Source organism: Oncorhynchus kisutch, linkage group LG26 (assembly GCF_002021735.2).
Source record: "Oncorhynchus kisutch isolate 150728-3 linkage group LG26, Okis_V2, whole genome shotgun sequence".
NCBI classification, from domain to species: Eukaryota; Metazoa; Chordata; class Actinopteri; order Salmoniformes; family Salmonidae; genus Oncorhynchus; species Oncorhynchus kisutch.
Genome location: NC_034199.2, coordinates 25,543,758 through 25,566,567, shown reverse-complemented (window position 1 = coordinate 25,566,567; position 22,810 = coordinate 25,543,758). Strand labels below are relative to the sequence as shown.

Sequence of the window (22,810 nt, the reverse complement as noted above, 5' to 3'; positions counted from 1 at the left end):
ATACACTACACACAGTCTATTGTGTCCTCTCTCTCTCTGTCTCATTCATCTCCAGGCCAGAAACTGTTCTGCAGCCAGCAGTCAGCAATGGCTTCCCTCAACAATATCTATGACCACATTCCAGCACTGGTTTAATGGACATAAAGTGTTTTATGTTTACTGGCAGAGACTCATTTTCCCCTCACACATACATGGACCCACACACACACATGGACCCACACACACACAGGGACCCACACACGCGCAGACCTATTTACAGACCCACACACAACCGCGCACGGACCCACCTACACACGCACATACCCCCACACACATCGCACGGACCCACACACATCACATGAACCCCCACACACATCGCACGGACCCACACACATCACATGAACCCACACACACATCGCACGGACCCACACACACACATCGCACGGACCAACACACACATATCGCACGGACCCACACACACACCACTTTATTCAATCCCATTTCCCTGCCTGCTTCTGGGGGGTCATTAATCAGTACCTAGAGTTCCCCTGACCCCCCTTGTCTCTCTCCCTCTCTGCTCGCCTTCCCTTTCCCTCTCTTCCTCTCTCGCCTCCCCCTTTCCAGTTAGGCCAGGCAGAGTCCAGTGATCAGTCTCTGAGACAGCGAGCAGGAGACAGAGGAGAAAGGCAGCTGGGTGTGTGAGGCTGCCATTGGGTGTGTGCAGATCCCCATAATTACCTCAATCTTAATGACATTGCGGCGGGAGTGTGAGATGGGGGGGTAATCTCCTTTTGACACAAAAGGATCAGAGATACATCGGCATCATTAGCATAGAAATTAGGCTCCCCATTATAGCAGAAGAAGAGAGGAACAGCGGCTCCTCAGCGAGAGTAGAGGCCCATCCCTCCCCAAAGGGAACCCGCTCCGACCTCTCCCCAGAGGCAGGGCTCCGGGCCGGGGGAGCGACCCAGCTGGATTGAGCCGTCCTCGGGGATCAGAGTGTGTCTGAGCCCTTGGTGTTGTACATCCGTTCTGGGCTCAGCCTGTGGCTAGGCTAATGCTAAGGGCGGAGCAGGCCGGGTTTAAGACGTTAAGCCTCCCTGAGTTGAAACCCAAGAGACCCCCCTCTGGTCCTAAATCCTACCAGGAGAACTCTCTCTTTTCTTTTAGCCTCCCCACATCTCCCATGATCCCTCTTGCCTCATCTCTTTGCTGCTCCTCCTGTCTCTTCAACCTGATCTGCTCTCTCTTTATTTAATTCATCTACCTTCTCCATTCATCCTCTAATCCCCCATGTCCTCTCTCTCTTTCTCTCTGACTTATTTCTTCCCCACTGCCTCAATGACACCTCTGAGGACTTTTATGCCTGTAATACTGAAACATATTTCACCAAAAGGCCTGTGTAGATGGAGAAACAATAGTGGGCCATTAGGCTGAGTGGGGTCTAATCACATTGTCTCTGGCCCAAATAGCACTCAATTCCCTATATAATAGTGCAGTATTTTGACCAGGGCACATGGGGTTCTGGTGAAAAGTAGTGCACCATGTAGGTAATTTGGTGCCATTTGGGATGCATCCAATGTCCCTGGTGTCAAGCCTTTCAGACGAATGATCATAAAGCACCAAAATATGAACCAGAGACCCACAACACCTTCCTGTCGGAGTTCTTCATTGGAGCCTCATGAATATACATGAGCATGTAGGTGAGCCTGCTGAATATTCATGTCCTGGCAGGTGATGAGACTGGCTGTCTGGATGAATTCTAGAAGGTTTATTTGTTCTATATACTATTGAATACTGTACATCCCTATGGTTGGGCTGTTTTGCAACGGTCTGTGGTCTGTAGTTGATAGCATTTCATTGAGTTCAGACCGATGGGCGGTGTTCTGATTAGACTGGTAGAGAGGGATGGTAAGAGGTTGGAAAGATACTACAGAGCACAGCCTTAACAGTGCACTTTCCTTCCCACCTCCTGGACCGTAAAATACTTCCCAAAATATGTCTTCATCTGTTCCTGCACTTGACTCGGCAAATAAAGAACCGCTTCACAGAGTTGTGGCATATAGCTATGAGGACAGAGTTGTGGCATATAGCTATGAGGAGAGAGTTGTGGCATATAGCTATGAGGACAGAGTTGTGGCATATAGCTATGAGGACAGAGTTGTGGCATATAGCTATGAGGACAGAGTTGTGGCATATAGCTATGAGGACAGAGTTGTGGCATATAGCTATGAGGACAGAGTTGTGGCATATAGCTATGAGGACAGAGTTGTGGCATATAGCTATGAGGACAGAGTTGTGGCATATAGCTATGAGGACAGAGTTGTGGCATATAGCTATGAGGACAGAGTTGTGGCATATAGCTATGAGGACAGAGTTGTGGCATATAGCTATGAGGACAGAGTTGTGGCATATAGCTATGAGGACAGAGTTGTGGCATATAGCTATGAGGACAGAGTTGTGGCATATAGCTATGAGGACAGAGTTGTGGCATATAGCTATGAGGACAGAGTTGTGGCATATAGCTATGAGGACAGAGTTGTGGCATATAGCTATGAGGACAGAGTTGTGGCATATAGCTATGAGGACAGAGTTGTGGCATATAGCTATGAGGACAGAGTTGTGGCATATAGCTATGAGGACAGAGTTGTGCCATATAGCTATGAGGACAGAGTTGTGGCATATAGCTATGAGGACAGAGTTGTGGCATATAGCTATGAGGACAGAGTTGTGGCATATAGCTATGAGGACAGAGTTGTGGCATATAGCTATGAGGACAGAGTTGTGGCATATAGCTATGAGGAGAGAGTTGTGCCATATAGCTATGAGGAGAGAGTTGTGCCATATAGCTATGAGGAGAGAGTTGTGCCATATAGCTATGAGGACAGAGTTGTGGCATATAGCTATGAGGACAGAGTTGTGGCATATAGCTATGAGGACAGAGTTGTGGCATATAGCTATGAGGACAGAGTTGTGGCATATAGCTATGAGGACAGAGTTGTGGCATATAGCTATGAGGAGAGAGTTGTGGCATATAGCTATGAGGAGAGAGTTGTGGCATATAGCTATGAGGACAGAGTTGTGGCATATAGCTATGAGGACAGAGTTGTGGCATATAGCTATGAGGACAGAGTTGTGACAAATAGCTATGAGGACAGAGTTGTGGCATATAGCTATGAGGACAGAGTTGTGGCATATAGCTATGAGGAGAGAGTTGTGGCATATAGCTATGAGGACAGAGTTGTGGCATATAGCTATGAGGACAGAGTTGTGGCATATAGCTATGAGGACAGAGTTGTGGCATATAGCTATGAGGACAGAGTTGTGGCATATAGCTATGAGGAGAGTGAAGATGGAGCGTGTGCATGTGTTGGGCATAAAGTTTGTATCCCTGCCTGCGTTCTGGATGTGAATGGGGCTGTGTTTGTGGCCATTGTGTGCTTTACACCACTGATAAATAAGGAGCTTTATCTGGGCTCGGCAGCACACTCTGCCATTAACACCTTCTGACGATAAATTGGACACACTCAGGGAAGGAGAAAGGGGGTGGTTTCGATTAGCTTCTTAGAGAGCGTAAAAGTGTGTGCTCCTATCAATGCCACGTGCTCTGCACACTGCTAACAAACTCCAGCCGCCACACACACACAGAATCTTGTTTAATTTGACAAACAAAGAGAAAACCCTCACTCTGTTTTAGGAGAGTGAGGGGCTGAATGTTAATTAACTTGTCATTTAATCATGCCTGGCTATGGCAGTGCAGGGCTCTTTGGCAGTGTTTTATTTGGTCTGTTCCCTCACTGGGAGACCCAGCAGGACTGTCTAAGGGGATTCTAGCCACACCCTCAGTAGCGTTTACTTCAAGGTTAACTTATAAAAATGATCATCTTCTCATCTATCATCTAGTATCTGATTAGCTCCCAATTCCCAGAATAGGCCCCTTTCGCTGACCAGAGTATGGGAGGGATAAAAATCGTACACAGGATCTCAGCAGTACTCACTATCTCTTGTACTTGTGAGAGATTACACAGAGCTGACGGAGAGTAGAACAAATCTGAGCCTGTTGCGCGCACACACACACACACTTTAAATACTTTATTTTTATTAACATATTACATCGCACACACACACACTTTAAATACTTTATTTTTATTAACATATTACATCGCACACACACACACTTTAAATACTTTATTTGAATCCACATTACATCACACACACACACACAGGCATAGGGCCTGGGTTTGAGTGACACACCAGCTAATGCAGAACATAGATGACAAGTGTTTCCAATTATGTATTTGTCTTACTTTGGGTTGGCACCTATGAGACTCATTAAAGAAACACACTCACGCAGAACATGCAAACACAATTAACATAGACATTGACAGACTCGCTAAAACACACACACACACAGAATCCAGCAGTAAACGGAACTGGCAATAACTATGCAAGATGTATGGCCTTGTAACATATGTGTGATTGAAAATGTCAGTCTCTCGATGTGCAAAACTGATAGAGACATACCCCAAGCGACTTACAGCTGTAATTGCAGCAAAAGGTGGCGCTACAAAGTATTAACTTAAGGGGGCTGAATAATTTTGCACGCCCAATTTTTCAGTTTTTGATTTGTTAAAAAAGTTTGAAATATCCAATAAATGTCGTTCCACTTCATGATTGTGTCTCAAAAAAAAATACAGTTTTATATCTTTGTTTGAAGCCTGAAATGTGGCAAAAGGTCGCAAAAGGTTCTGTATACTTCCGGCCCTTCTTTGGACACTGTGTTAACAACCCTCCAGGCAAGCTTCAATGCCATACAACTCTCCTTCCGTGGCCTCCAATTGCTCTTAAATAAAACTAAATGCATGCTCTTCAACCGATCGCTACCTGCACCTACCCGCCTGTCCAACATCACTACTCTGGACGGCTCCGACTTAGAATACGTGGACAACTACAAATACTTAGGTGTCTGGTTAGACTGTAAACTCTCCTTCCAGACCCATATCAAACATCTCCAATCCAAAGTTAAATCTAGAATTGGCTTCCTATTTCGCAACAAAGCATCCTTCACTCATGCTGCCAAACATACCCTTGTAAAACTGACCATCCTACCAATCCTCGACTTTGGCGATGTCATTTACAAAATAGCCTCCAATACCCTACTCAACAAATTGGATGCAGTCTATCACAGTGCAATCCGTTTTATCACCAAAGCCCCATATACTACCCACCATTGCGACCTGTACGCTCTCGTTGGCTGGCCCTCGCTTCATACTCGTCGCCAAACCCACTGGCTCCATGTCATCTACAAGACCCTGCTAGGTAAAGTCCCCCCTTATCTCAGCTCGCTGGTCACCATAGCATCTCCCACCTGTAGCACACGCTCCAGCAGGTATATCTCTCTAGTCACCCCCAAAACCAATTCTTTCTTTGGCCGCCTCTCCTTCCAGTTCTCTGCTGCCAATGACTGGAACGAACTACAAAAATCTCTGAAACTGGAAACACTTATCTCCCTCACTAGCTTTAAGCACCAACTGTCAGAGCAGCTCACAGATTACTGCACCTGTACATAGCCCACCTATAATTTAGCCCAAACAACTACCTCTTTCCCAACTGTATTTAATTTTTATTTATTTATTTATTTTGCTCCTTTGCACCCCATTATTTTTTATTTCTACTTTGCACATTCTTCCATTGCAAAACTACCATTCCAGTATTTTACTTGCTATATTGTATTTACTTTGCCATCATGGCCTTTTTTGCCTTTACCTCCCTTCTCACCTCATTTGCTCACATTGTATATAGACTTGTTTATACTGCATTATTGACTGTATGTTTGTTTTTACTCCATGTGTAACTCTGTGTCGTTTTATCTGTCGAACTGCTTTGCTTTATCTTGGCCAGGTCGCAATTGTAAATGAGAACTTGTTCTCAACTTGCCTACCTGGTTAAATAAAGGTAAAATAAAAAAATTAAATTAAAATTACAATTCAAGGGGGCCGAATACTTTCGCAAGGCACTGTATATGCTCTTTTCCCAAAGCATCAACACACACGCATACACACTGAAAATGCGGGCGATCCCTGCACATACACTGAGTGTACAAAACATTAGGAACACCGGCTCCTTTGACTGACCAGGTAAAAGCTATAATTCTTTATTGATGTCACTTGTTAAATCCACTTCAACCAGTGTAGATGAAGAGGAAGATACAGGTTAAAAAAATGATTTTTAAGCCTTGAGACATGGATTGTGTATGTATGCCATTGAGGGTGAATGGGCAAGACACGTTTTCAGTGCCTTTGAAAGGTGGTAGGTGGTAGGTGCCAGGCACACTGGTTTGAGTGTGTCAAGAACTGCAATGCTGCTGGGTTTGTTCAACAGTTTCCCATGTGTTTCAAGAATGGTCCACCAACCAAAGGACATCCAGCCAGCTTGACACAACTATGGGAAGCATTGGAGTCAACATGGGCCAGCTTCCCTTTTAAATGCCGTTGAAACTTGCACAAGTGTGTGTTTGGGGTCCTGGTGCGGAGTCTCTCCCCCTCTCTCTCTGCAGTGTGAAAAGGTTTTCACTGGTCTTGTATTGAGCACCATTGTGTACTGCTTCCTATGATTCTGAAGCCAATGGACCTGCTTCAGGGCTCAGAATGACTTAATGCCTTTTATAATGGATTATAATGCACCATAATGGCCTTGAATGGCTGGTATTTGGTCAGGCTTTGAAGTTGAACAGGCCTTTTTGTAAACACTGGTCCAAGGAAACAGGCTTATAACCTCCCCCACTCTCCTCTGTTTTCCAAGTGGAATCTAACTTCAAATGGGGAAAAACAGCGAGGCGCTTTGTCCTTTGCCAATCCAATCCAGCACGGTTCCACTCCAGGTGATTCCGAGGTAATTCTCTCCTGGAGAATGATTGCCAGGATTCTGGAGGGTTCGTCTGTAATTCCAGCTGGAGTGGTTGTTGGGGTTGGGAGCGTTCAGAGCGGGTCTCTCTCCAGTGTGTAGCCAGCCGAAGATGACTAATTTCGGAACTCACTGAAGAGGCCATTGTGGAGAGGAAAGAGGGCTGTGAAAATGCATGTTAGAGCACGGCCAAATGCTAGCTCTCTAACACACGCTCTGACCATCCAAGCACATTCACCAATCTGTGAGTACGGGTGAAATTCTCGAGGCAGATGGTTGTGACTCCAGGCAGTCATTCCTATCAAAGCTCAGCACAGGCGTGTGTGTGTGTGTGTGTGTGTGTGTGTCCTATTTCATGCCCTAGTGTTCAAATGAGAATGGTGAATTAAATCTGTTCTCTTTTACATTGATGATAATGTACCTTTTCATGTGTGACCTAGTTAATGTTTTAGTTGATCAGTTAAGGGGTGTGTGTGTTTGTGTGTACACACGCTGTGTTTTCTCTCCTTTAAGCCTCCAACTGAGGTGCCGGTCGGTCACACTTGATGTACCTGTAGCTAATCCAATCTCACACTTGATGTCCCTTTAACCAATTCAGTCACAGCGCCCTGAGCCCCATCCTAACACTACTTCCCTGACATCATATTCTAGCACTGCCTCCCTCCATATCTCCCTCCCTTCCTCCCTCTTACTCCCACAGGCCTCTTATGCCTCCTTTCCTAATTTCTCCATATTTTTATTTTTTCTTCTTTGCCGCGCTCGCTTTTAAACTGAATCTTGCGTAACCCTCTTCCCTTCATCTTTCCCTCCTAAATATTTTCCTCTCACCCACCCAACTTATTCAAGGCCTATCTTTTTTTGGTTTTGTTGTAATTTACACCCTTTTTCTCCCCAATTTCGTGATATTCAATTCTTGCGTTCTTGTCTCATCGCTGCAACTCCCCAACGGGCTCGGGAGGCGAAGTTCGAGTCATGCTTCCTCTGAAATATGACCCACCAAATCGTGCTTCTTAACCTGTTGCGACGAGCAATCCCGTATCCGGGATCCTATTTATAGCCTCAAGCTCATTACCATAACGCGACGTTAACTATTCATGAAAATCGCAAATGAAATAAATATATTTGCTCTCAAGCTTAGCCTTTTGTTAACAACACTGTCATCTCAGATTTTCAAAATATGCTTTTGAACCATAGCTAAACAAGCATTTGTGTAAGAGTATTGATAGCTAGCATAGCATTAAGCCTATAATTCAGCATGCAACATTTTCACAAAAACAAGAAAAGCATTCAAATAAAATAATTTACCTTTGAAGAACTTCAGATGTTTTCAATGAGGAGACTCTCAGTTAGATAGCAAATGTTCAGTTTTTCCAAAAAGATTATTTGTGTAGGACAAATCGCTCCGTTTTGTTCATCACGTTTGGGTAAGAAAAAAAAAGAAAATTAAGTCATTACAACGCGAACTTTTTTCCAAATTAACTCCATAATATCGACAGAAACATGGCAAACGTTGTTTAGAATCAATCCTCAAGGTGTTTTTCACATATCTATCGATGATAAATCATTCGTGGCAGTTTGGTTTCTCCTCTGAAGAAAATGGAACGCGCATGGACCTGAAGATTACGCAATAATTTCGACGGAGGACACCGGGCGGACACCTGGTAAATGTAGTCTCTTATGGTCAATCTTCCAATGATATGCCTACAAATACGTCACAATGCTGCAGACACCTTGGGGAAACGACAGAAAGTGCAGGCTCATTCCTGGTGCATTCACAGCCATATAAGGAGACATTGGAACACAGGGCATTCAAATCTGGACCATTTCCTGATTTAAATTTCATCTTGGTTTCGCCTGTAGCATTAGTTCTGGGGCACTCACAGATAATATCTTTGCCGTTTTGGAAACGTCAGAGTTTTTTCTTTCCAAAGCTGTCAATTACATGCATAGTCGAGCATCTTTTCGTGACAAAATATCTTGTTTAAAACGGGAACGTTTTTTATCCAAAAATTAAACACCCGCCCGCTTAACCCGGAAGCCAGCCGCATCAATGTGTTGGAGGAAATACTGTTCAACTAATGACCGAAGTCAGCCCGCAGGCGCCCAGCCTGCTACAAGGAGTCGCTAGAGTGCGATGAGCCAAGTTAAGCACCCCCCCGGGCCAAACCGTCAGCTAACCCAGACGACGCTGGGCCAATTGTGCACAGCCCTATGGGACTCCCGGTCGCGGCTGGTTGTGACACAGCCTGGGATCGAACCCAGGTCTGTAGTGACGCCTCAAGCTTTGCAATGCAGTGCCTTAGACCGCTGTGCCACTCGGGAGGCCCAAGGCCTCTCTTTTCATCCCTCTGTCATACACTGACAGCCTTCCCTTCCATCTCTCCTTGCCTCTCCTCCACCCACACACTAATATCCTCTCTTTTTCGGCAGGAAATGAAGACCGCCTCAACAAGTCTGTCACAAACAGAAATGACATTGTGTACCTGTCACCACCATTCACTTGTTTCTATAAACACTGAAATAACTGTTTCCTGTTCCCCCTCTCTCTCTCCTCTTCCTCCCCCCACTACCTTCCTACCCTCCCTCTCTTCCCCCCTCTCTTCCCCCCTCCCTCTCTTCCCCCCTCTCTTCCCCCCCTCTCTCTCTCCTCTTCCTCCCCCCACTACCTTCCTACCCTCCCTCTCTTCCCCCCTCTCTCTCCTCTTCCTCCCCCCACTACCTTCCTACCCTCCCTCTCTTCCCCCCTCTCTCTCTCCTCTTCCTCCCCCCACTACCTTCCTACCCTCCCTCTCTTCCCCTCTCTCTCTCTCCTCTTCCTCCCCCCACTACCTTCCTACCCTCCCTCTCTTCCCCTCTCTCTCTCTCTCCTCTTCCTCCCCCCACTACCTTCCTACCCTCTCTCACTACCCCCCCCCCCCCCTCCATTCCTCTCCCCCCTGTCTCTCTCCCTCCCCTGTCTCTCCTCCACAGTGAGTAAGCTGCGGGTGCAGAAGACCAACCAGTCCCTGGTCTACCTGGAAGATAGTCGCGTGCGTGTCAACTGCTCCGTGGCGTCCCAGACCAGCCAAGACTCCCAGCATGCCGTGCTCTGGTATGTGCGCCGTGCGGCAGGTGCTGAGGCCGATGAACTACTGCTGAGGATTGAGCGCTCGGGCGCGTTTGAATATGGCGCGTATGCGGACGAGGAGAGGTTGAGGCGACGAGTGCAGGCTGAGAGGCTGTCGCCACGGCTCTACGCGCTGACACTGAACAGGGCAGAGAGCAGCGACTCTGGGACGTACTACTGCCTGGTGGAGGAGTGGCTCACAGACCCAGACGGAGCCTGGTACAGACTGGCACGGGACTCCTCAGGATTCACACAGGTCCTAGTCAGACAACCAGGTGAGGACAGAAAGGAGGGAACAAGGGAAGGGATGACGGGAGGGATATAGAGCTGAATGGGATGAAGCCTGGTACAGACTGGCACGTGAGTCCTCAAGCTTCACACAGGTCCTGGTATGACAACCAAGTGAAAACAGAGAGGAGGGATACTGGTACAAACTGGCACGGGACTCCTCACTCAGCCTTTACACACAGAAATCTTCCTAAGAGAAACCGCAAGAGCCCAGTGTCTCTCTCTGTCTCTGTAGTGTTTAGCAGCTGCTGTTTTCGACCCATGTGGTTCATTTATCTTCTGGCAGTGACCAGTTGTGCCCTCTCCCCCTGCCCTAAAGGCCGTCTCGCTTTGATGACCTCATCACCATCCACCTGCCCTAGGCAGAGCTCAGGTGGACGTGGTGGGTGTTGCCCTGGTGCCAAATGGGCAGAGCCTGGCAGAGCTGAGGGGCATAAACCACCTGCCAATAAGTCAATTTTGTGCCGACACCCAACTACACACAACCTCACCTCAGCCCCATGCCACCCTACCCACCGAGCTGCTACCTTACTCCCCTCAAACCCAATGGCCCCAACCCTACCATGTACTATACAGACTTCCAAGCCCCCCTCCTAGGGCTGGGCGATAGATCTGATTCATTTGAATGTATGTTTTTGCATAATATTCCAAATGTCTGTACTGCAAGAGTCAACATGTTTTCTGTTTTTATGGGCGTTTATGTCTGCTTGTTGTCTTTTTGGTCTCGTCTCCTTCACTCCTTCTGTGCTGTGTGCACCTTCCCATTTACACCAGAGATCTGCATATAATGACGAGATGCTCATATCTCCACTCTAACAATGGGAGGTGTCCCAAATGCATGAAGGCAGAAACGTATTGGCCTTAATTTGGACCGATTTTGGCGAAACCTCTCGCTTTACCACTTCCTCATTAGAAAGGTTAACTTTTCTATTACAGTAAAATAATGTCTCTGTTTCAGTGTCCATATGACTGTTCGTGTTTGACCAAACCGCTTGTCAGAGAGGAAGAAGTGATCTTGGGGTGTGTGTGTTAACGGAGAGTCTCAACTCCTCAAATGACTCACAGAGCAGACACTACTAAAACAGTAGTATCAATGGACATTCATTCTGGAGAATGAAAGCCCAGTTTGTCGCGCAGCCACATTGGGGTACCGCTAGCAGCATTTATCCAAAGACTGTTCTACCAGCTGTCTAGTCTGTGTTTTATAAATGCGCAATAAGCATAAAGCACAATTAGATAATAAATTGGCAATTCATTCTCATTCTGAAAAATAAGGTAGGCTTGATTTCAACACCTGAACAAAGTGGACCGGCTGGCAATCGGAGGCGGACAGAAGGGTGTGTTCATAACAATAGAAAGATTAGATGGCTACTCACTAGCATGTGGGCTTGTGCTTGAGAGATTGTTTATGAGACCTGTGTTAATGTTTTATAATGGCTGTAACAAGAAGATAGTCATTATTAGTGAATGTACATTATACATGGTTCTGGTTATAATTTTTTTTTTTTTATCCATTTGAATTAACATATTTAAAAGCCAGATCAGTGATTGCAAAAAAAGCAGGTTAAAACTACACAGAACAAAAATATAAACGCAACATGTAAAGTGTTGATCCCATGTTTCACGAGCTGAAATAAAATATCCCAGAAATGTTCCATGCGCACAAAAAGCTTATTTCTCAAAAATGTTGTGCACAGATTTGTTTACACCCCTGTTAGTGAGCATTTCTCCTTTGCCAATATAATCCATCCACCTGACAGGTGTAGCACATCAAGAAGCTGATTAAACAGCATGATCATTACACAGGTGCACCATGTGCTGGGGACAATAAAAGGCCACTCTAAAATGCAGTTTTGTCACTGATGTCTACAGATGACTCAAGTTGAGGGAGCATGCAATTGGCATGCCGACTGTAGGAATATCCACCAAAGCTGTTGTCAAAATTTTATGTGCATTTCTCTACCATAAAGCCGCCTCCAATGTCGTTGTAGAGAATTTGGCAGTACGGTCAACCGGCCTCACAACCGCAGACCATGTGTATGGCACCGTGTGGGCGAGCGGTTTTCTGAGGTCAATGTTGTGAACAGAGTGCCCAATGGTGGCAGTGAGGTAATGGTATGGGAAGGTATAAGCTACCGACAATGAACACAATTGCATTTTATTGATGTCAGTTTGAATGCACAGAGATACCGTGACGAGATCCTGGGGCCCATAGTCATGCCATTCATCCGCCTCCGTCAACTCATGTTTCAGCTCCCGAGTGGCACAGCGGTCTAAGGCACTGTATCTCAGTGCTAGAGGCGTCACTACAGACCCTGGCACAATTGGCCCAGCGTCGGGCCAGATAAGGGGAAGGTTTGGCCGGGTTAGGCCGTCATTGTAAAATAAGAATTTGTTCTTTAACCGATATGGCTAGTTAAATAAAGGTTAAATAAAATAAAAATATGTCCCAGTTCTTCCATGGCCTGCATACTCAGACATGTCACCCATTGAGCATATTTGAGATGCTCTGGATTGACGTGTACTACAGTGTTCCAGTTCCCACCAATATTCAGCAACTTCGCACAGCCATTGAAGAGAAGTAGGACAGCATTCCACAGGCCACAATCAACTGCCTGATCAACTCTATGCGAAGGAGATGTGTCGTGCTGCATGAGGTAAATGGTGGTCACACCAGATACTGACTGGTTGTCTGATCCACTTCCCTACTTTCTTTTTTTTGGTAAGGTATCTGTGACCAACAGATGCATACTTGTATTCCCAGTCATGTGAAATCTATAGATTAGGGACCTAATGAATTTATTTCAATGGACTGATTTCCTTATATGAACTGTAAGGATGTAAAATCTTTGAAATTGTTGAATGTTGCTTTTTATATTTTTGTTCAGTATATTTTGATCAAATTAAGTACATTATTAGTGGGTCTTATGGTTGTGGAAGGATTATATTTATTTCACACACCCTAAATTCATTACATTATTGCTGACTGTTTGAAATGCAGTGTATTTGACCTTTAGTTGTACAACTAAGCTGATTTAGAGAAGAAAAAAATGGAGATATGACTTTTAGGCCATATCGCCTCCCCCCCTCCACCCAGCTACCCTGCTATTACCCTCCTCACCCCCCTATGCCTCCTCTCTCTGACCCCCAAAGGAAGGTGACTGTTGATAGACAAACATGGCTACACCCTCCCCTAACATCTCTGAAAGCAATCTGTTGTGCCAGGGGTCCTGTGAGTAGGGCATTGTAAATGCAGGGTGAAATGTGCGGGTGTCTGTGACATTTGCCCAAATGCAACATGAAGATCAGACTGAAGCTGGAGCTGGTCAGGGAGCAAAAGCACTCGTATGTTATTTTAGCAGGAAAGTGGACACTTCTTCCCCACAGATTGCAGAAACGCATCTATTTCCTTCAAGTGCACGCCCTTGTGCATGTGTGTATTCATGATTGTGTGTGTATGCATATCAGTGACTCACTTTGTTTGAGTCTCACCTCTGTTTCCTTCAGGATTCCAAGGCTCACCAGGGGATTTGGTTATTATCAAACACCATATCAGGGAGTGCTCATTCCATATAGTTATACATGTACAGCTATATAAATATATAATGATGGGCTGCAAATTTACAGGCCTGATTTCCCAGGTGGCTGTTGGGAGGGTCTCATTAAGGTGCTAAAGAATGCAGTCACCCAGGAAGTCAAACAGAAATGGTTCAGATGCCAGTTCTCTCCTTGTCTGTCTTCTTTCCCTCTGCGCTCTCCTTTTTAACAAGAAGAAACATTACAGACAGCCTGATCTAGCAGAGTCTTTTTAAGTTCAGTTCTTTTTACTTGTTCTAACTGGGTCAGTGTGAAGGCCCTGTAGGAGTGTAGCCATCCCACACAGACACTCTCCCCCTGGGCTAGTAGCCTCTAAGAGGGAGGGAGGCCTGGAGCAGAACAGCAGACTGGAAAGGCCATGGACAGCTGGTGGGGCTAGTTACCCTGTTAGACAATTCTTTTTTGGATTTGGGGTTTTGGCATTTAAAGGTAGTTGGGCACATAAAACTGACAATGAGAGATGTTTTGCTATCAAATGATTGTGTTTTTGATTATGTGTGTTGAGGTTCTGAAGTATAAACTGATTTGAAGCACATCTGCCAGTCTGAAGTTTTCTGTTTCAAGGCATGACAATTATTCTGCCCAAGAAATGAGCTTCAATTGGAATGTTCTTTTATTCCCCCCTCTCTCTTCCTTCACCCTTTCTTTCCTCCCTCCCCTCTCTCTTCCTTCACCCTTTCTTTCCTCCCTCCCCTCTCTCTTCCTTCACCCTTTCTTTCCTCCCTCCCCTCTCTCTTCCTTCACCCTTTCTTTCCTCCCTCCCCTCTCTCTTCCTTCACCCTTTCTTTCCTCCCTCCCCTCTCTCTTCCTTCACCCTTTCTTTCCTCCCTCCCCTCTTTCCCAATCTCCCTCTTCCTCACTCTCTCTGCAGAGGTGCGGTTGCAGGTGGAGGAGTTGGAATCTAACATCACTGTGTCCCAGTCTGGTTCCATCCGGTTGGGCTGCAGCATCCCTTCCCAGTCCTCCCGAGACTCCCGCTTCTCCGTGTCCTGGTACGTGGAGCGCCCCGAGGAGGAAGAGGAGGAAGAGGAAGACCAGTTGTGTGTGTTCTCCATTGGACACGATGCCGTGTTCGGGAACGGGAACTGTAGCCCCACCGAGGAGGCGGGGCCTAACTCACGTCTGCAGTTTGAGAGGACAACCTCTGACCTCTACAGCCTGACCATCCAGGGAGCACGGCCCGCTGACACGGGGCGCTACTACTGTCACGTGGAGGAGTGGCTGCTCAACCCCCGCAACGCCTGGTATCGCCTGGCGACCAACAACTCTGGTGTCACCATCGTCACCGTGATCCAGCAGGGTAAATCAATCAAATTTTTATTTTTAATAGTGCTTTTTAAAATAAAACAGATGGTACCACATGGTGAATAACAATGGCCTGGGGCTACAAAAACATTTCGGCTGGGGTTTTTTCCAACCCTGGCCAACCAACTCCTCCCATTTGTATCATTCTACAGATGGCATATGAGATCATTGGCTCGTGCTGATGATTCTGGTCTTTGAGTTAGTACTGACACACTCACAACTATGACTATAGACTGCTATAAGTAGCATGCCAAAGTAACATCAAACTACACCATAATGTAATGCTCTCCATTGATGTCATTTTTTCATCCATATCGCACTCTCATTCAATTCTCTTCTTTCCCTTCTCTCTCTATCTTATCTCTTCTTCTCCACAGTCTCCACACTGCAGTCGGTGGTGTGCTCCAATGACTCTCTCTTTTACTTTATCTTCTTCTACCCGTTCCCCATCTTCGGCATCCTCCTCATCGCCGTGCTCCTGGTGCGCTATAAAAGCCGTAGCCACAGCAAGTCCCAGGAGGGCAAGAACGGCGCCCCCTTACTGTGGATCAAAGAACCCCACCTCAGCTACTCGCCCACCTGCCTGGACCCACCCGCCCTCAGCCTGCACCCTGGCTCAGTGGAGTAAGGAAGCAACTCATAACCCTCCTCCACCCCGTACTCATCGAGGATCCAACCAATACCACGCCAGGGAGGGTCTACTTCAGACCTCCACCTGACCAACCACTGCTGTGTCCAAGCTGTCAGTCAATCTGTTCGTCCATGTATAACCCCGCCCCCCCCCCGTGGTTGCCCCGGCTGTGCTGGCTGCCTGTCTGTGAGATACTCTGCAGCAGCCCTGTCGTGTGTGTGTGTGTCTGTGGAAAAGTGTGTAGCCGTGTGTGTGTTTGGAAGTGTGAGTGTATGTATCTCTCGCTCTCATCTTCTCTTCGTCCAGTGAAAAACATAGCTATAGTTATTTTTCTTTTTTTAAATTCTGTTTTTCAAAAGATGTCTGCTAGAATGATACAATCTGGGAACAAGAAAATGACTAGTCAAGGACCCTATATGGGCATACTGTTCTGTACTGAACTGAGGACGTAGTGAGGATGATAAGGAATCTCTCTCTGTGCTCGTTTGACTTAGCACTGAACTCAGATCAGTCCCTGCCTGGCCTTATACCTTGGTTACCATAGCGAGGGCCCTTTTCAAACTGACTCCAGCACTGTGGACTAGACTCCCACAAAAACACACAAAGACAATTAGAAGAGATGTGTGCGTGACAATGTGAAAGTGTGTGTGTGTTCACCCACCTGTCTCCTCAGTGTGTTTGCCTTGGCAGACAGAGACAGACCTAGCGAGCCCATTGAACATTGCCAGACACTAGGCATCGGTGTGAATGCACACCTCTTCTCCTCCTCTCCAAACAGAGTGAGAATGAGGGAAAGAGAGAAGGAATGAGGATAAATGAACATATTTTTGACATGAGGGATATTTCAGTGCCAAGAACTTATTCCAGGCTGTCCTCTGCAACAAATGTTTGAAGTTTAAAGGGGCGAGCAAAGCCGATTGGTTCCGAGGCACTCTGTAAATATGGCTGCCGACCCCATGCTGGGGGATTATAGGCCTTGTAGGCAGAAAGGGCGATTTTTACGCTTATGTTAAACCCGTTGAGTAGTTTCTGCATAAATGTATTGACACAGTGGGATTTATTGACTGAAATGAAATTCTCTGCCATTTCATACGCTGTCTGCCATTACTACCACATGCTGTCTTTAATAGACATGAATTAATGGGTACAAGCTGTGCAGCTCTTAGAAATTCCTGTAGAGGGGAGCTGAGCCACAAGACATATCATCACTAGAGATGTGTGTAGAGGTTAAGAACATGCATATTAAAACACACACACGCACACACAACCAGCTCTTTGGACAACGTGTAGAGAAAACAAAAGCATCCCCAGAAACAGATTACCAACACACCATGGGAATTAATATCATGTCTGATTTTGTTTTTTGTACCTTCATTTATATATTTTTGTTATTTTATACTGTTTTGCATAGTTCATGTACATGTCTTTTTAGAATTCTCCAAGTACTGCTCTTTGACTTGTGTTGCCAGGCAACCACACCACACAGATACAAAGTCATGATAACACTGTGCGTCCATAGTCATAGTCACAGGCACTGAAATGTCGTAGATATAGAAATGCTAGATTCATTTGTTCTGCGCAGTCAGTGGCATCACATTGAAGATTTATGTTTTGGCCAGTGTGGAAACACTAACTAAATGCTCTATACCTGTATTGGAAACCTAGCAGCTTCACTATAGGATGTACAGTAGATTAACAGCGAGAGTCACAAAATGATCCACTTTAAGCTTTTGCTCGTCTTGTTTATTTATTGAAATGTACAGTATCACCTAGTTAGGATGTGTGAGCTTCATAGAAATGCATTAGACTGCCATCGATGACTGGACCGAAGCCGGCCTCTCGTGGACTGTGGATGTTTCCCCCTTACCTTGGCAGAAGGGTTGGGAATCACTCACATTCCCATAGTATGGAACGGCCGGGAGAGGAAGTGTGACATTCCTGATCCGTAAAATAACCCTTTCACTGCCAGACTGCTGAAAGCTCTCGTCATTCTCTTCTCAATCGTGTCGAAATGTATATTGCATGACAATATTGCAGGAAGCGTTTTGATGTTTTGTAACCTTCAAACTTTTTAGCGTTGTGTTTGTGTGACCGAGCGATGCCAAGCCCTTCACTTCCTGTGCCAAGTGTCAGACGGATCTACAGAATAGGAAGTCACTTTGAACAGCAGATTTATGGGGGAGGGAGAACAACTTTTTGGTTGTTTCTATTCTTTTCCATCTGCCATTCAAATCTTGAGAGAGCGGAAGGCCTCATCACCTGCATTGGCTGACAGCTATAGAACAATGCTTTCATGTGTGTAGGTGTTTAGCTGTAGCACCAGGCTATGTTAGCAGGTTAGGTCAGCAGCGCAATATTTACTTATTCGCTCTAGGCTAGATCTATCCATCATTGGGTTAGATGTGTTGTTTTTAGGCAGTTGAAAGAGCAGCTCAAGCCAACTGTGCTCAACCCTGTCACAAACCCAAGACGCTAAGATAAGATCTGGTCCAACATCTGACCAGAGGTGGACCCTCAGTTTTAAACTTCAACAATTTTTCATTGGTTTTGCCACAATTCAGTGATAAGGAAATCAGCAAATCCCTGAGCAGCGTGCAGGATCTCTGAATCTAAACCAGGAAGTGGAGGGGTGCGGCTTTGGTGTGTGTTGTCACAGTGCCACAGTGCGTAATTGGAGCTGTGTTGTACTCTGAACGGTGTTTTTGTAGTAATCAACATCCTTAGACGAAATCCTAAATGCTCTCCAGACGCTCCGACAGTGTTGTAGCTGCGTTCCGAGGGCTGCATGCAGTGACTGTGGCTCCAGATTTAGCTGGAAAATAACTTTGTGGTGAAGTGTTCAGTTCAGCCAGTGCTGCTTTTTTCCAGTGATGTATTTTTGTTATTTTTTCAAGTCTATGATAAATGATAGTGCACTGAAATGAAAAGGCCATAGCTTTTTTTAGATGCTTATTGTGTTTTTTGTGTATATGACATGTTTTTGTTGATTTTTATTCTGATATATATTCTATTGAATAGTAACCACTGCTATCATTCAAAAGGCACTTTGCTATTCTGTCAGTTTATTGCAATAAAAACATGTTCAGTGCAACCTTAGGTGTTGACATTCCTCCTGACCCTTCTACATATTTCCTTCTATGAACCTCCGGACATAGGCGCCTGAGCAATGGAGCAAACAGAACAGCTGTACCCCCACTTTCAGAATAGGGGTACAAACTTGTTTTTGCACCCCCACTTTTTTAAAACCAGAAAATGATCATGAATCATTGTTTAATTTGTCATTTTCAATGATTAGCAATGTTAAGCTAGTTTGTATTAAAACCCACCCATTTTAGATTTTAATGAACAGATTGCATTTTTCGCCACCTCCCCCTGTCACCTCAAGATGAATGGTTTTGACCACAAGTTTTGCTTTGCTCCGGTGAGCCACTGTGTTGGTTCAGTGCAGTTAGAAAACATTAGTTGCACTACTGGTGTTTGAAATAAAAAAGGCACCTATTCAAAAGGTGTGATTTTAAGAACCAAAACACAATTATGTATGCAAGTGCTTTTCTTTGTTTCAATTAATCAACTTTGGTGATTTTTATCATTTTTTTATATGAAGTAGCCTTTTGGAAAGAAATGGTTGGAGACCACAAGTGGCTAAATTGGAATGCAGTGGCTGTACAGTAACATGCTATACATGACGTCAGAGTTCAAGGTCGCCGCTTCACAGCTGTGTATTAGAGGTCGGCCGATTAATTAGGGACGATTTCAAGTTCTCATAACAATCGGAAATCGTTTTTTTCGGGCGCCGATTTGTCGATTTATTTTAATTTTTTAACCTTTATTTAACTAGACAAGTCGGTTAAGAACACATTCTTATTTTCAATGACGGTGGGTTAAATGCCTCGTTCAGGGGCAGAACGACAGATTTTCACCTTGTCAGCTTGGGGAACCAATCTTGCAACCTTACAGTTAACTAGTCCAACGCAATAACGACCTGCCTCTCTCTCGTTGCACTCCACAAGGAGACTGACTGCCTGTTACGCGAATGCAGTAAGCCAAGGTAAGTTGCTAGCTAGCATTAAACTTATCTTATAAATAACAATCAATCAATCAATCACTAGTTAACTACACATGGTTGATGATATTACTAGATATTATCTAGCATGTCCTGCGTTGCATATAATCTGACTGAGCATACAAGTATCTGACTGAGTGGTGGTAGGCAGAAGCAGGCGTGTAAACATTCATTCAAACAGCACTTTCGTGCGTTTTGCCAGCAGCTCTTCGTTGTGCGTCAAGCATTGCGCCGTTTATGACTTCAAGCCTATCAACTCCCTAGATGAGGCTGGTGTAACCGATGTAAATGGCTAGATAGTTAGCACGTGCTAATAGTGTTTCAAACTTTACTCGCTCTGAGCCTTGGGGTGGTTGTTCCCCTTGCTCTGCATGGGTAAGGCTGCTTCGATGGTGACTGTTGTCGCTGTGCTGCTGGTTCGAGCCCAGGGAGGAGCGAGGAGAGGGACTGAAGCTATACTGTTACATTGGCAATACTAAAGTGCCTATAAGAACATCCAATAGTCAAAGGTTAATGAAATACAAATGGTATAGAGGGAAATAGTCCTATAATTCCTATAATAACTACAACCTAAAACTTCTTACCTAGGAATATTGAAGACTCATGTTAAAAGGAACCACCAGCTTTCATATGTTCTCATGTTCTGAGCAAGGAACTGAAACGTTAGCTTTCTTACATGGCACATATTGCACTTTTGCTTTCTTCTCCAACACTTTGTTTTTGCATTATTTACTTGAGGCTAAATTGATTTTATTGATGTATTATTTTAAGTTAAAATAAGTGTTCATTCAGTATTGTTCTAATTGTCATTATTACAAATAAATATATATATATATATAAATATATATATAAAATATTTTTTGAAATCGGCCGACTTAATCGGTACCGGCTTTTTTTGGTCCTCCAATAATCGGTATCGGCGTTGAAAAATCATAATCGGTCACCCTCTACTCTGTATGGGTTTTGACTGATAGCTGTTCTGAACTTGAGCCCCGCCCATGACAAGTTGCCACCATCCCTCCCATTAATTGGGCAACTTTTGCAAATTCTTTGTTGTCCAAGTGAAGGAAATGCTGTAAATTAAGAGGACACAGTGTATTTTGAAAGATGAGACGTTGAGGATTATAATAAAATACCACTAAGGTCAATAAAGCAAACCAAACACCAGTGAGTCCAAATGTGCATGAATGAATGATTAAATTAATTATTTGTGTCAAATCGCCAGTTGGCAAGCCATCACGTACGGGACTAATTGACACAAAGACTCACAGGGATAATTGTGTTAATTCTTCCGGTGTTCTGTTCACATTCCCATATCATAAACCTTGTAATATACGGTGTCCATGATCACTGTTTGATGTAGTTACAAGATTACATGGCATTATACCCAGGGATATCCTGAACAGAATGAGCCTGTGTTTGTTGTATTGTAAAGGAAATTTGCCATGGAACACGCATCTGAACACACTCATGATTAGGGCTGTGGCGGTCACACAATTAATTCAGCCGGTGACTGTCAAGCCAATAACTGTCGGTCTCACGGAAATTGACCGTTAATTAACACGTTTAGCATCTCCTGGCTTCCACACGGCCTACAGAAGTTTACATACACTTAGGTTGGAGTCATTAAAACTCGTTTTTCAACCACTCCACAAATCTTGTTAACAAACTATAGTTTTGGCAAGTTGGTTAGGACATCTACTTTGTGCATGACACAAGTCTTTTATCCAACAATTGTTTACAGACAGATTACTTCACTTATAATTCACTGTATCACAATTCCAGCGGGTCAGACGTTTATAGGCTAAGCGCACGCTTCAAACATAGTGTAATGTGAATTGTCAATGATCATGGCCCTACGGATCCTCAAAGGCCAATTATGCAATCGATATGGTTAATATGTCATGAAATTTAATTATATGTTCACATGAAGATAATTGAAAGAGTGAAATGAGAAACGTCATTGTTTGCTAACTGATCGACTTTGATACCAAACTAATGGGGATTATAGATTGAATAATCATTGTTTGTATTCTTTCATGATTTATGATAAATAGTTACGAGCCTAAATGACTCACGGATGATTACTATTGACTTCTTAATGAACTGGATTGTTGACTTCCCTAATTATGTTAATCATGAATGATTGTTATTTGATCAGATGCATGTTATTTGTTTCCTTTGTGATGCAGCACAGACTACTCGGTAAATATACCACTTTATGGTTAAAGGAATTCCTGCCTCAGTCTCACCCATTCCTCTGTTACCTGACACGTGACCACCTGTTTACCTTCACTGTCAGTCATCCTACCTGTCCAGCTACCCACACTGATTCCACTAATCTTTCATTGACTGTGCCTTGAAACATTCCAGAAAATGATGTCATGGCTTTAGAAGCTTCTGATAGGCTAATTGACATAATTTGAGTCAATTGGAGGTGGATGTATTTCAAAGCCTACCTTCAAACTCAGTGCCTCTTTGCTTGACATCATGGGAGAAATCAACCAAGACCTCAATTGCTCCTTGGGAGCAATTTCCAAATGCCTGAAGGTACCACGTTCATCTGTACAAACAATAGTACGCAAGTATAAACACCATGGGACCACACAGCTGTCATACCACTCAGGAAGAGATGAACGTACTTTGGTGTGAAAAGTGCAAATCAATCCCAGAACAGCAAAGGACCTAGTGAAGATGCTGGAGGACACCGGTACAAAAGTATTGATATCCACAGTAAAACTAGTCCTATATCAATATAACCTGAAAGGCTGCTCAGCAAGGAAGAAGCCACTGGTCCAAAACCACCATATAAAAATCCAGACTACGGTTTGCAACTGGACATGGGGACAAAGATCGTACTTTTTGGAGAAATGTCCTCTGGTCTGATGAAACAAAAATAGAACTGTTTGGCCATGATGACCATTGTTATGTTTGGAGG

The 22,810-nt window shown here is 44.6% G+C and overlaps 1 protein-coding gene across 1 annotated transcript in view; it reads left to right on the top strand.

Moving 5' to 3' along the window:
• Positions 1 to 19,341, top strand: part of LOC109870906 (immunoglobulin superfamily member 3) — a 101,114-nt gene extending 81,773 nt beyond the window's left edge. Inside the window, exons 7-9 of the mRNA XM_020461601.2 lie at positions 9,853 to 10,263; positions 14,745 to 15,173; positions 15,556 to 19,341. Of these exons, the coding sequence (XP_020317190.1) occupies positions 9,853 to 10,263; positions 14,745 to 15,173; positions 15,556 to 15,806 (1,091 nt within the window). The 3' untranslated portion in view covers positions 15,807 to 19,341. The remainder of the gene's footprint in view (positions 1 to 9,852; positions 10,264 to 14,744; positions 15,174 to 15,555) is intronic.
• The last annotated feature ends 3,469 nt before the right edge of the window (positions 19,342 to 22,810 follow it).